The 13,500-nt window shown below is 43.7% G+C and overlaps 1 protein-coding gene across 11 annotated transcripts in view; it reads right to left on the bottom strand.

The window, feature by feature from the left end:
• The window catches only part of AUTS2 (activator of transcription and developmental regulator AUTS2), a 608,784-nt gene that overhangs the window by 26,380 nt on the left and 568,904 nt on the right, over window positions 1-13,500 (bottom strand). For 8 of the 11 annotated variants that reach the window (XM_089493361.1, XM_089493360.1, XM_089493353.1 and 5 more), the window contains 4 exons: window positions 12,433-12,674; window positions 7,391-7,435; window positions 5,338-5,433; window positions 1,571-1,642 (listed from right to left, as the gene is read on the bottom strand). In XM_089493361.1, the coding sequence (XP_089349487.1) occupies window positions 1,571-1,642; window positions 5,338-5,433; window positions 7,391-7,435; window positions 12,433-12,674 (455 nt within the window). The remainder of the gene's footprint in view (window positions 1-1,570; window positions 1,643-5,337; window positions 5,434-7,390; window positions 7,436-12,432; window positions 12,675-13,500) is intronic. The other 3 variants (XM_089493354.1, XM_089493357.1, XM_089493358.1) reach the window with 3 other exon arrangements.

Here is a 13,500-nt window from a genome sequence, read left to right as displayed (position 1 = left end):
TGATCCACTCTCTCATTTTTTCCCTCTTTGACTAGCTATCTGAATTATGCTTTCACTTCTGTTTCATCCATCAACCCCCCCCGCCCAAAATAAGCATTATTTCTGTGAGCTTGCTTCTTTGTTAACTCATTCATACAACATTGCAAGATGAATGTTTAGAAATAGCTTACAAGGGTATGGGAAGGAAGTCTGCATTTGACACACGTATCTTAAGAGGCCAAAAGCTGCGTCAAAGCTGTGCTCTCGTCCTTGGGACTGGAGCATGGCTTTGGCATGGGTTCGGCCCTCTTAGGACCCATGCGGCATTTAAACAGCATGCATCCAAAGTGACCCGAAGCAGCTCTATTTTGTCCTGTCTGTTCAGGCCCTACGCTAGCAGTGATTATTATAGCCTTTAACATTAATGCGATAACTTTGCCTGATCTGAACCCAGAAAAGCTGGCAAACACACACAAATGTCTCATGCCAATTCTTCAAGGCCTATTCCTTTCGACGCTCTTTTGAGCTGCCATTGCTGCCATTTTCCTGCCCAGGCGTTCAAAAAGGTCAGAAGTAGAGTGTGCCAGTGCTTCTTTTAGGTTCTCTCACCTTTCGCCATGCTACTTGAAGAAGGGGATGGTTCCTTTTTGATAAAAGATGTAAGTACGGTCCTTCACATATTCACCTGTGATAGGTTTGTGATAAGTCGACCCAGGTTTTTACCAACCTTTCTTGATGCATACAGGAGTGTATACGGTAACTGTTCTAAGACCCCAAGGAATTATCACCTCCTATGCTTAACTCTTCATGCTCCCAATCCCCCATTACTGGTTCAGGCAAGATGGAAACTGATTAAAGAGAAACAGAAGGCTGCAACTTAGAAGATTCTGGCTGATGTTTGTTCATTAATCCCAACTAGAAGAGACCCATTCAATTATTGAACGGTGAGTCCAAATGCAGGTAGACCCAATTCATTTACCATTGATCTACTCTAGTAAATATTAACAACAGAAATTAGGCCTATAAGACTTTCCACTTTATTTAAGTGGCCACTGTCTGATAAGTAGAGTGTGATTTGAGATAAATAGAAGCCTTTATCTGAGGCCTGTTACAGACTGCCAAAATAAAGCTGCTTTGGGTCTCTTTGGAGGTATGCTATTTAAATGATGCATGGGTCCTAAGAGTCCGGAGGTTGCGCCAAAGCCACACTCCATTCCTAAGCACTGGAGGGCAGCTTTGGTGCAGCTTCCGGATTCTTAGGATGCATGCATCATTTAAACAGCATACCTCCAAAGAGACCCCAAGCAGCTTTATTTTGGCAGTCTGTAAATGAGTTCCAGATTTTTTTTAAGAGTTGTGGACTCTCCGTTAAGCTATGGAAAGTTGAGCAACGCCAGCGTAATGCTGCCCTTGTTGCTCAAATATCTTTGACGCCCTTTGATCTCTCACTCATGGCCCAGACGGGATACACCATAAAAATAAGCATTTAACAGGGACTTTGGACACAGGAAAGGGTCAGAGTTGAATACTTCATCTTATTGTGATGCACACTGTGGTTTAGTTTTAGGAGTCATAACATTGTGGAACTTACCCTGGGATCTTTCTGTAGAAGGGTATGTGGGACAGCTCCAGGTCTTGTAGTGACATCAATTGGATTAGAAGCCTGCGCATGTAACATACAGATACAAATAGTAGTTGAGTATATTCACAAGTAACTTAAAACCATTGTACAATTGAAGATCTCTTTTAGATCAAATAAAATAAATACAACATGACTGTTATCAACTGTTTGAAGATTACAATGTATTACTTACAGTTATATGCCACGTTCAGGAAGTTTTAGACAATGTCAAGTAGTTTAGATCTATTCTAGCTTGGAGCCAAGATTAGGAAATCAGCCTTCAAAAAGTGGCTTGATCCTGCTTTTTGCAAAAGTGGGTCAAAACCTCGCTGCACACATGACCCACTTCCAAGGTGAGCCGAATGTGCATGGCCTGGCCACACAGCATGGCATCAAGCCTTCCCACTGGTACTGTTCTTTGTGTTGTCTCCTCAGCATGCATGCATACCATCACACAAGCATACTACCTGTGACCCCCGATAACCTCCCACGTCTGCCCAGATGCCATCCCATTGCATGGCTACCTCTTTGATGAGCCGCACCAGTCATGTGTGCAATGCTCTACCAGTACATGACATTGGTGCATTGGTGTGTGAGTGATACATTGTCAAAGCACAATCACATGCCCCCTTCACACCACGGCCCCTTGTTGGACTGTCTGGTTTGTAATTACATCAATTGGAGTTGTTGCATTTTAATTTCTTTGCTTTATCACAGCCCCACACTTGCATCAGGGCATTTATATGCATCCGGGAAGATGGACATTTTTTTGCCTTGTGTTGGAGTAACCGCTTCTTTTTGCTGTGGTTTTTGGCTCCGGAGCATGGCTTCATTCCAGTTTCCGGCTGCTTTTGAGGTGTGCGTTGTCGAAACGCCAAGCCTGCAAAGCAGCTAGAAACCACTTTATTTTGCCCCCCTGTTTCACCCTTTTATTGAAAAGCATTTACAGGGTACCCTCCAGTGAGGAATTGAATTGCAGAGGTTCTTCTTCTATTTATGCAGTGGGATTCAGCAAGAGGTATGTAAGGTTATTGCTCTGCTTCTACAGTGGGATTGTGTGTCCGCTCCTAGGATACATCTTATTCCCATATCTTTTTGACATCTATATGAAACCACCTGGAGTTGTTATTAAGGCATTCAGTATAGAGTATCGTCAGAATGTAGCTGACACTCAGCTGTTCTTCTGTTAAACTTGAGTGCAATGTGATCATGTGCAACCTAGACCATTGCCTGGATGAAGTGGCAAAAATGGATGAAGTCTAGGTAACTGTGGTTCAGTCCTGGAGACACAGAGGTCCTGTGAGTAGGTGTTTCCAAGAGTTGGGTAATTTACGTGTCCTGGATGGGGTTCTCCTCTCTTTATAGAGAGAGATGGGAGCCTGGAATGTTCTACAATACAACTCTCTCAGTAGTGCCAAAACAATCTCAGTGACAAAGGCTGGAAACACACAGGCCAATGCTTTAGGAGCACATGCCCCCCAAATGGCCAGAAGCTGCACCAAGCCCATACCAAGCCGGCAAGAACCAGCCCTTTTAAGAGTAGATTAAATCCTCTACTGCTGGCTGCCAGTTTGGGACCACAGTGGAAGCCCGCTTCTGGAGCATGGTGTGCGGTTGCCATAGTCCCAGCCTGATCGGGGCCAGAGGCCACTCCTTCCAAGCTGTCTTCTTCGGCCCAAAGAATGTCAACTACCTCTTTTGGCTGGATCTCAAGGAGATTCAGAAATTAAAACAAGTCTAATATATATAAAAACACATAAAGGATTAATATTAAACTAGATTTAAACTATTCACAATACATAGGCGGGTTACAGACTGCCCGTTTGGGGCAGCCTGCACCTGCCCCTTTCCCTGCTGTATGCCTCAGCTTCCAGACTAGCAGCCTCCGAGGCCCCGATCCGCTGCTTTCCAGGCCGCGGGAAAGCGGCAAAAGGCCACTTCCCCGCGGCCTGGAAAGGGGTGTCCTTGGGGCTTCAAGCCCCAAGGACACTCGGCGACGGCGGGGAGGAGGAGAAAGGGGTTGCTTGGCCCCTTTCTCCTCTGCATTGCTGGATGCAGCCGTGTAAATGCTGCACCCAGCGACGCAAACCCCAGAAGGAGCTCCGTTTCGGAGCGCCTTCTTACGCCGCGGAAAGGGCGCACTAGGCACCCTCAGGCGGCGCAAAGACGTCACGCCCGCGCCGCCTCATTTGGAGGCGGCGCGGTCGTGACGTCGTAATGGCGGCGGCCGTGTGGAACAGCCACTGCCATTTTGTGCGCGCTCCGTGCGTGCTAGGGTTAACAGTGTCCGGAAAGGACGCTCCTTTCTAACCCTAGTACTTTTAGGCCCATCTGTAACGGGCCATAAACACTTTAAAATACAATAAAAATATTTTAAAACCCTATTAAAACCCCTTTTAAAAAACCTTCCTTGCTAAACTCCTGCTAAAACCAATTCTTCGATTAATTACAGTGGACCCTTGTTATACGCTGGGGTTTGGTTCCAAGATCCCCCCATATATAACAAAATCCGTGTATGCTCAAGTCCCATTAAATATAATGTTTGGTTTTTGGAATTATTTGGGGGGGTGGGAGGTTATTTTCAAGTCATAGATGGTTGAACCCACGGATGCAGAATCCTTAACTTATGAACCACATTCTTCATATTTAGGCAACTCAGTTCTGTTGCAGGGACAGTATAAAATACCCTCGCCAAAGGTAGCTCAGATTTCATTCATTTCATCAGCACATCACGCCACATACCCCTTCTAACGTTTCAAAAATATGTTTCTTATCTTTCCAAAAACTTCTTCATGCTCTTGCCCAGGACCTTAGTCTTGGATACTGCACTGTTATTGCCTCGGGTCTTCTATTATCTAGATTCATCCACAATCATTCAGCACCCTGATGCCAAAATTATTCCCCCTCTCTTGTCACTCTGATCTTACTGCTCATCTCTTTAAACCTATTTGGTGGCTTTCTGTCTATTCTCATATTCTGCCCAAGCTTCAAAGCTTTCATTGGCCTTCGTTCCACTGCTTCCAGAGACACTCATTTATCCACCTCCATCTCTTGCTCCCAAAAAGGATTTGGCCCAATTTTCCTTGTGCTTGGAAGCCACCGCCTCTTAATTCCCTTTGAGTCCTTCTTCAAAGTCACATTGTTCCAGGAAAAACAATATACAGTAGTGGTGCCCAGCCCTGGGTCCCAGAAGTTGGACAACCCCTTCACATCCCTGACCTCTGGTCATGCTGGCAAAATCTTGGAAGAACCAAAGTTAGGAACAAGATCCCTATCCCTTACTGTAATTAACTCAAAGCATATGAATGAATGAATGAATGAATGAATGAATGAATGAATGAATGAAATATTTATTTATATCCTGCCTCTTCTGTTTTGGGGATCGAGGCGGGTAACAACATTATATAGTACATAAAAATCAAACATTGGCCTGTTACAGACTGCCAAAATAAAGCTGCTTGGGGTCTCTTTGGAGGCATGCTGTTTAAATGATGCATGGGTGCTAAGAATCCGGAAGCTGCACCAAAGCTGCCCTCCAGTGCTTAGGAATGGAGTGTGGCTTTGGCGCGACCTCCGGACTCTTAGGACCCATGCATCATTTAAATAGCATACCTCCAAAGAGACCCGAAGCAGCTTTATTCTGGCAGTCTGTAACAGGCCATTAAACCCACAAAAACCCTGTCTAACCCTCCCACACACACACAAACTCACACCACCTCCACACAGCTGTAATTTACCTTGGGTTGAAATGCTCCTTGTAGTGAGCCAAAAGGACCAGTAGGAGGAATCATAGGAGGAATCCCTGATACAGCTGGAGGGTAGGAGTGGAATAACTGTGACAAAAGGGAGGAAAGCATTAGTTAAGGACACCGCACACTCTTCTAAATGCATGTTTTATAGTATCAACAAGAGATGGAGGCAGTTTATCAATTACACGATTTGCGAAGCTGCTGACATTAATCTCTTGATGACCCAGTTATACAAAATCCTTATGGACTACTGAAGATTGTCATGAAAGGGTGGGCAAAGGAAAAGATGACAAGGCTATGAAAAGACTTCTTGTATATACTTGTGTGATGGTGCCACCTCCCCCCAGATTAACCCTTTGTGGTTCAGGAGAAGTCCCCAAATGACTGGAGGGCCCAGTCATTACAAGTCGTCTATACGTCGACCTTGTGTATAAGTCGAGGTCCACTTTTGGGGCCCAAAGTGTGGATTTTTATATGACTCGTGGATACGTCGAGGGTCGGACTTAAGGAGGGAGCCCAGCTGGGGAGAGGCTGCGGGGTGATCGATTACCCTTCCCAGCCTCTCCCCAGCTAGGCTTTCCCCCACGGAGGAAGCCCAGCTGGGGAGAGACTCCGGGGTGATTGCTCACCCTTGCAAGCCTGTTCCCAGCTGGGCTTTCCCCCGCAGAGGAAACCCAGCTATGGAGAAGTTGCAAGGTGATTGCTCGCCTCTCCTAGCATCTCTCCAGCTGGGATGTCCCTTGCAGAGGCAGCCTGGCTGGGGAAAGGCTTGGTCGAAGGACCTATTCCCCCGTGGATAAGTATACCCAGGATTTTGGAGGTCATTTTGGGGTAAAGATTTCTTGACTTATAGTTGGGTATATACGGTAATCAGCTAGCTTTATCTACAAAAAGAGGGAATGGGGAGGAGAAAAACGTATGCGGTAATACATAGACAGTTATTGCGCACAGAGAATCTGAGCATACTGATCTAAGGCACAGATTTCTGAAATACTGAACAACTAGCCGGAGCGATAGCCTCCAAGTGGAAGAACCATGATTCAGTTCTTACCCCTGAACAACTTACATCCCAACTACAGACTGAAATCATGATTTCCCAGACTCATACTTTTGCTGCTGTGTGCCTTCAAGTTGTTTCTAACATATGGTGACCCAAGGTGGTTTTCATGTGGTTTCCTGAGGTTGAGAGTGTGTAATTCACCCAAGGTTACCCAGTGGGTGTCCATGGCTGAGAGAAGAATCGAACCTTAGTCTCAAGGATTGTAGTCCGACAATCAAACCACTACAACACACTGGCTTTGAGACTGAGACTACCATCTTTACTATTTCTAACCAGAAACCATTTGGCACTACTCCATGATAATGGCAGAGTTCTAGTTTGATATAGGAATACCTCTATTAACAAAGCCTCTTTTAACAAAGACAGCAAAGCTCCATTTTACAACTGGATTTGTAACATTTTGCAACTGGATTGCACTTGCTCTCTAGATTTTCTCCAGCTCCCAAGGCAGCTTGTAATGTTATTGTGGGAGCACCATGCTTATTGGAGCTAAACATTTTTATTTAATGGATATTTTAATGGAGATGGATATTTTAATGGCAAGTGATCTCACTTCGTGCAAAGATATTTTTGATTAGGGGAGAACTCCGTCTATTTTTATTGGTGTTTTCAAATTGGGTTTTAAATGTTATATGTGTCTTTTCGTTTTAAGTTTTAATTGCATTTGTTCTGTTTAATTGTGAGATACCTGGCTCCCATTCTTGTTAATTTTTAAGCATAGTGGGTTCTATAGTCAATAATTAATTGCAAATAAAATAAACTCTCAATCCAGAATAAATGACTAGACTTGGTCATGGCAATACAGCATTTTGGTTCTGAAAAATGAAGAAGATGCTGTATCTTTAACAAGGTAATAAGACAACTGACAATATTGATGGGAATGACAAAAGCGAATGAAACACAAAAGTGGATGTTCTGCCACTGATGGGAGTAGCAATGTTGCCATGGAATAAAAACAATTAATACATTCAAAGAACTCACACTGTGACGGTAGAAAGGGTCAACTTTTGTAGGGTATTTGTCAAACTGCAAAAGGATTAAAACACGCACTCATTACGTTGTATGATTCAGCAAGTAGTTTGAAAGGCAAACTATCCAATTGGGTTCAGCAGAGTCAAAAATACAATTTCAAAGATGAGAGGTAGTGAAATGAAGGCCTGTTAGAGACTGCCCAAATAAAGCTGCTTTGGGTCTCTTTGGAGGTATGCTATTTAAATGATGCCTGGGTCCTAAGAGTCCAGAGGTCGCGCCAAAGCCAAACTCCATTCCTAAGCACTGGAGGGCAGCTTTGGTGCAGCTTCCGGATTCTTAGGTTGCGTGCATCATTTAAATATCATACCTCCAAAGAGACCCAAAGCAGCTTTATTTGGGCAGTCTGTAACAGGCCGAAGAAACCAGAAGGGAGGATCAGGAACAAAGCTTTCATGTTTAAATTAGGTTTGAAAGGTGGGACCTGCAGTGTGTCTTTGCCATTATGTATGACGGTTTCAGCCAACTATATCCACCAAACAGGACATTCTGTTTCTTACCAGTTCATTTCCCACTGGCGCTCAGCATTACACAGCTGTTGAACATGCTGGCTGGACTTTGGGCATCGTATATACTTTGGGCAGGGGTTAATTCTTTTTTAATTCTCCAAAACACCATCTTCTACAATACTTTGATGTCCTCCAATGCCTTTTCAGGCCTGAATTTTTATTTGGGGCAGCTAATGGAAGAGGAGATAGGAGCCTATCAATAAAACTGCACCACAACCCTGTTCATGGTGGATGTCTAACGTGAAATTAGACTGTTCAGGTCTTTAATCCAGAGGATTAAAGGTTCTGGATGTTCAACTGCTTTCTGTCCACTGCGGTTAAGGGAAATGCTGAAGAGCTGCTTCTTAAAACTCATCCTTTTAGTCAGCTTGATTTCCGGTTATATAACAGTTTATATATATATATAACGATCCTTCTGTTCAATTAATAAAGGAAGGAAGAAGGAAGATAATAACTCTTTCCTCCTCCGATGTGTAACAAAAGCTACCACAAAAGGGTTGGCTCAGCTCAAACGAACTGAACAATAAGCAATAAATGTCCAGAGCCTGTACCTAGAAAATTTTAACTACCAGTGCTAGAACTATAATGTGTAGAACCCCTATTTTAACTCAGCATACAGAACATTTCTAAGACAGGGACGTAGCCAGGATTTTAGGAAGGGGGGGGGGGTTCCAGACTAAGTGCCACCATTATAATGGGGTTTGGGCATGGAGGCACAGCAGCATGCACCATTCATTTTTCTAATGGAAGGGGGGTCTGGACCCCAAGAACCCCCCCTTGGCTACGTCCCTGTCTAAGACGTAATGCTAAAAGGCATAAGCATGGAAGCAATCTGAATTAATTAATGTGCATTTGACAATATTCACAATAAACAGCTGAGTTCCTTTAGCAATATCCCACTTGCGGACTCATTAGCAGAAGATCGAGAAATATGCACGGATATAATTTAGCTATGCAATACAGCATAAATCCCATCGCTGTCATGAGACTCCACAAATTAATGTTTATTCTTGTTATTTAAATTAAGGATGTGCAACCGTGTGGAGGCCAAGTTTTAGCCCTTTTCCACCTTCCTCGGGGGCTCCGTAGTCCATCTTTCAAAAATGGAAGTGACTTCATACCGATTCTGGTTTCATTTTCCAAAGAATATGAGCTTGTCTGGAAAAGGTTTCGGAGAGTTGTGCGGGTTTGAAACCCCAAACCAACTAATCAATTGCATTTTAAAGCCTTTTGGGGAATATTTGGTCCCTATTTTTGAAAAGGGAGGGTGCTCCAGGGAAGACCTGAAAGGTATGTGGGCCATCCTTGATTTAAATGTTCAAGACGTTTGCAAGAAACACATTTACTTTTCATTAACAGCCAGAATTCAAGGTCTCGTTCAGCATTGAACTCAATCACCACAGTAACATCCCAATTCATATCTATAATTTATCTCCACAACAAAAAGAAATCAAGATATCCAACTTCTAATTTGCATTTTGGGTGAAAGGCAGAACGGTGACAAGACCTGCAACCTTTAGTGATTTTGTAAGTGAAAATACCACATATCAATCTACATGGTTTACTTCTATAACATAATCTGAAGCCTGTTCCAGACTGCCAAAATAAAGCTGCTTGGGGTCTCTTTGGAGGTATGCTGTTTAAATGATGCATGCATCCAAAGAATCCAGAAGCTGCACCAAAGCTGCCCTCCAGTGCTTAGGAATGGAGTGTGGCTTTGGCATGACCTCTGGACTCTTAGGACCCATGCATCATTTAAATAGCATGCCTCCAAAGAGACCCGAAGCAGCTTTATTTTGGCAGTCTGGAACAAGCCTGAAAAACAGAACCTAATTGCATAGTGCTAGAATCTAAGCCTAAGAACCTGAGCCTCCAGAGCTGCCACAGACATTTAGCAAAAGGCACACAGAACAATTATCATGAGACTCTTGTCACAATAGATTACAGGACAAAATAGAAATTGTATGTATATGTGAAGTTCTGTCTTCCAGGAAAAGATGTGAGGAGGAAATGAGTAAGTTGTGTGTAACACATACAATATACCGCCTGGTGTTGGATCTTCAACTGAAGCTTGTTGTTATTGTGTGTCTTCAAGTCTATCAGTGAGCAAAAGTGAATGTAAATTTGTCTTCTGCTCTGAGTATGGTCCGTTCTGACTTACAGCAGCCCTCCACATTCCCAGGCAAAGCTCTTTCCCATTCATTCTACCAAAGATCATTTCAGCTGGAGCATGAACCAGGGACACTCTGCAAGCAAAGCCATGTGTTGCACCAATGAACGCTGTCTCTTCTTCCCACAACACCAGCAAATGAACTGAGACTATCACTCTAACCAGGTTATATGAGCCTAGGATGCTGTTCTGAGTTTGCGAAGATTGACCATCGGTTATTAACTGATTGAACATCAGTTAATAATGAATCTTCTATCTGCGAAATTCTGAAGTGGGGGAAAACAACTTTACGGTAGCTTTGCTATGCCAAAACTATAAAAAGTTATATCCAAATTGTAAAGGCAATTTAAATAAATAAATAAATTGCCATCTTGAAAAAAAATGCAGGCCTTAAAATTTGTGTTTGGAAGGCATGAACAGTAAACGTGTTCCTATTGACGGCAAGGTGCTATGCCAGAGAGCATTTAGGACTTCAGCAGGGCATCCCCTCAAACAAGTGCCGTCAAGTCATTTACTGCAAGTAAGGTATGACTGCATAGATTTAGGTGGAAACATGGATGAACTCTATTCCTATCTGCAGCTCTGCAGAGCACATCATAAAGTCAGATGTAGCGTACCAATTGAAGACACCATGCAGCCTCTTGAAACAAAATAAGCTTTATCTCCTTTCGGCATCATAAGAAAATGTTCACAACTATTTTGTTTACTGATTGGTTTCGCCAACGTTTCATCGCAGAAGTGAAAAAAATATTTGTCAAAGGAAGTGTATTTCATTTAAAGTCCTATTCATAATAAACAGTGCACCTGCCCATTCCAAATCTGTTTGCTATTGAAAATGAAGATGTCGACATTGTTTTCTTACCTCCCAATGCATTCTCACTGAGTTAGCCCCTTGACCAGGCTATCATTCATTTTGTCAAGGCAATGTATATCCATGCTATTTGATCACACTGAAGCAGCAATTGATGTGGATATCATGCAGTGCTGAAAATCCTTCACTATTACTGATGCCATAACATTAATCAAAGCTACAATGGATGCATTAAAACCAGAAACTGTAACTGTCTGCTGGGTGAACTTATGGAGTGATGTTGCAGAGAACTTTCATGCTGCCCCAGGGGTTGATGGAGATGTTCGGAGAATCATTGATGCAGCCAGAAAACTTGATGGGGAAGGGTATTCCAAACTTTTGGGTGCGGAAGTAGAGGTATATATCGACAGCCACAAGAAAGCGTTACCCAATAAGCCGTTGGAGATACTTGTTAAGACCTCTTCAGAGAAAGAGGAAGGTGAAGAAATGAAAGCAGAACCAGCCATGTGCACATTAGAGAAGTTTGCCAAAGCAATTCATTCAAATTGCAAAGACCTTAAAGGATAAAATTAGGGAATACAAGCCTTAGATGGAACACACCATTCAAGTCACCAGTATGATCACTGTAGGGTTATAACTCCTGCAGCAACATTTTGATGGTTAAAAAGAAAGAGGCAACAACTTCTCATTAGGATGTTCTTCCAAATTAGGTTTTGGCAACCGAGGATCTCCAAGCATCGACAGCGCTTGCTCCAACCATCAACAAAGTCTGCTTCCAAAACTGACATTGAATCATCAACCTTATCCTGGTGCTAAAACCAGGACCACCTTCTGATGTCCTTCCTTCTGATGAAGTTTCCTCTTCTGACGATACCTGTGCATCAGAAAGTCAATACTGATGTTTTTTTGGTGGCCACATTGCCTTCGTCGTTCATTTTGGGTAAGAAAAAGAGCATTCCAGGTTGCACATGAATTTCATACGGCGTGAAGGTCCCGGAATGGATCCCTTGCGTAATACGACATCTGACTGTATCCTGCTTTATGGAAATCAGTTCTCTACTGAAAGACTGTCAGACAGTGATCCACTCTCAGGTCTGACTTGTCCCAATCCACCGCAAAACCAAAGAAGGTTAAGAGAGGAGAGTCTTTGATTTGCCCTTCAACAAGTAGCTATATCTGATCAATAGTTGAACAAGAAGAAATATTACAATCTCCGAAAATCTAGCTATAGAGAGATAATATAAATTGAGGTACAAAAATATGGTGCAAACTTATGTCATTTTTGGAAGATGTATATCCTCTCTTGTAATGATGATTCGCACACACACACACCATTCAGAGATAAAACTTTCCAGAGAACTGTACTATGTGCCTTTCTGAAGGTGGCAGCTCTTAATCTCAAGCCAAGAAAACACTCACTCCCAGAACTCCTTCTACCTTTACTATTTTGAATCACTACAACAACCTTTGCAACAAAAGAGAGTTGTGCTCTACTTATCCTCACATTTCTGCCTGGGGTACGCACCATGGGAGGTGCTGGAGTTGGCATGATGGCGCTGGGCGGGATTGCGTGTGGGAAGGGTGTGAAGGTGTGCTGGTGCGTATGTTGGTGCGTATGTTGGTGCTGATGCTGGTGCTGGTGGAACTCGGTCCTCAGATAAGGTGGTGGGCCCAGGGAAGCACCTCGGTCAGCGCTCTGGGAAGCCAGAAATCGAGTATTCAGTTCCTGGCGGAGAAGGTCTTGTTCTGAAATGCAGAAAAATAACTTTAGTCCTTTCCCCCCCCATTCAGACACCACTCAGTCCTTTTTAGGTCACATCGGCCTGTTGCAGGCGGGTTACAGACCACCATTTAGGATGCATTCCGTGTGTCCTAGGGTTAAGAAGGGGCGTGCTAGGGTTATGAAGGGTGGCCCCTTCCTAACCGACCCTGTTCCCAACACGGGCGGAGCGCGTCCTAAATGGCAGCGCCCATCCACATCCGGGGGCCAAAAAGGAGTGCCATTTCAGTGCTCCTTTTTCGCTGTGGCCGGAAGCCTCGCAGTCTGGCCGCTGGGGCTTCCCGCTGCAGCTAATCGCGGCGGTGGCAGACCGCCCGCTTTAGGGTGGTCTGTAACGCACCACAGATAAAGCTGCTTTGGGTCTCTTTGGAGGTATGCTATTTAAATAATGCATGGGTCCTAAGAGTCCGGAGGTAGCGCCAAAGCCACACTCCATTCCTAAACACTGGAGGGCAGCTTTGGTGCAGCTTCCGGATTCTTAGGATGCATGCATCATTTAAAGAGACGCGAAGCAGCTTTATTTTGGCAGTCTGGAACAGGTCATCATGACTAAAAAGGATTGCTGAGAATTTCAGCTTACCATGAGGCAGTTTATTCCTCTGTTGCTCCCACTTTGTCATATCTGCCAGCAAGCAAAAAACAAAAACAAACCTCTAATGTTCTTTCCTTTTCTTACTTTCATTAAGCCCTTTGCCCTTTACTTTCTAGGGTCAGTCTCAGCAAGACTCACCATGGTATGTGGGCATTACAATCCTTCAGTATAGAACTTTCTTCCCCAAAATGTGGGTGTTT

The sequence above is a fragment of the Sceloporus occidentalis genome, unplaced genomic scaffold, assembly GCF_023333645.1.
Source record: "Sceloporus occidentalis isolate IW3139 unplaced genomic scaffold, rSceOcc1.0.p SCAF_64, whole genome shotgun sequence".
In the NCBI taxonomy this organism is placed as follows: Eukaryota; Metazoa; Chordata; class Lepidosauria; order Squamata; family Phrynosomatidae; genus Sceloporus; species Sceloporus occidentalis.
Note: the sequence above shows the minus strand (reverse complement) of the source record. Positions and strands in the feature narration are given on the sequence as shown.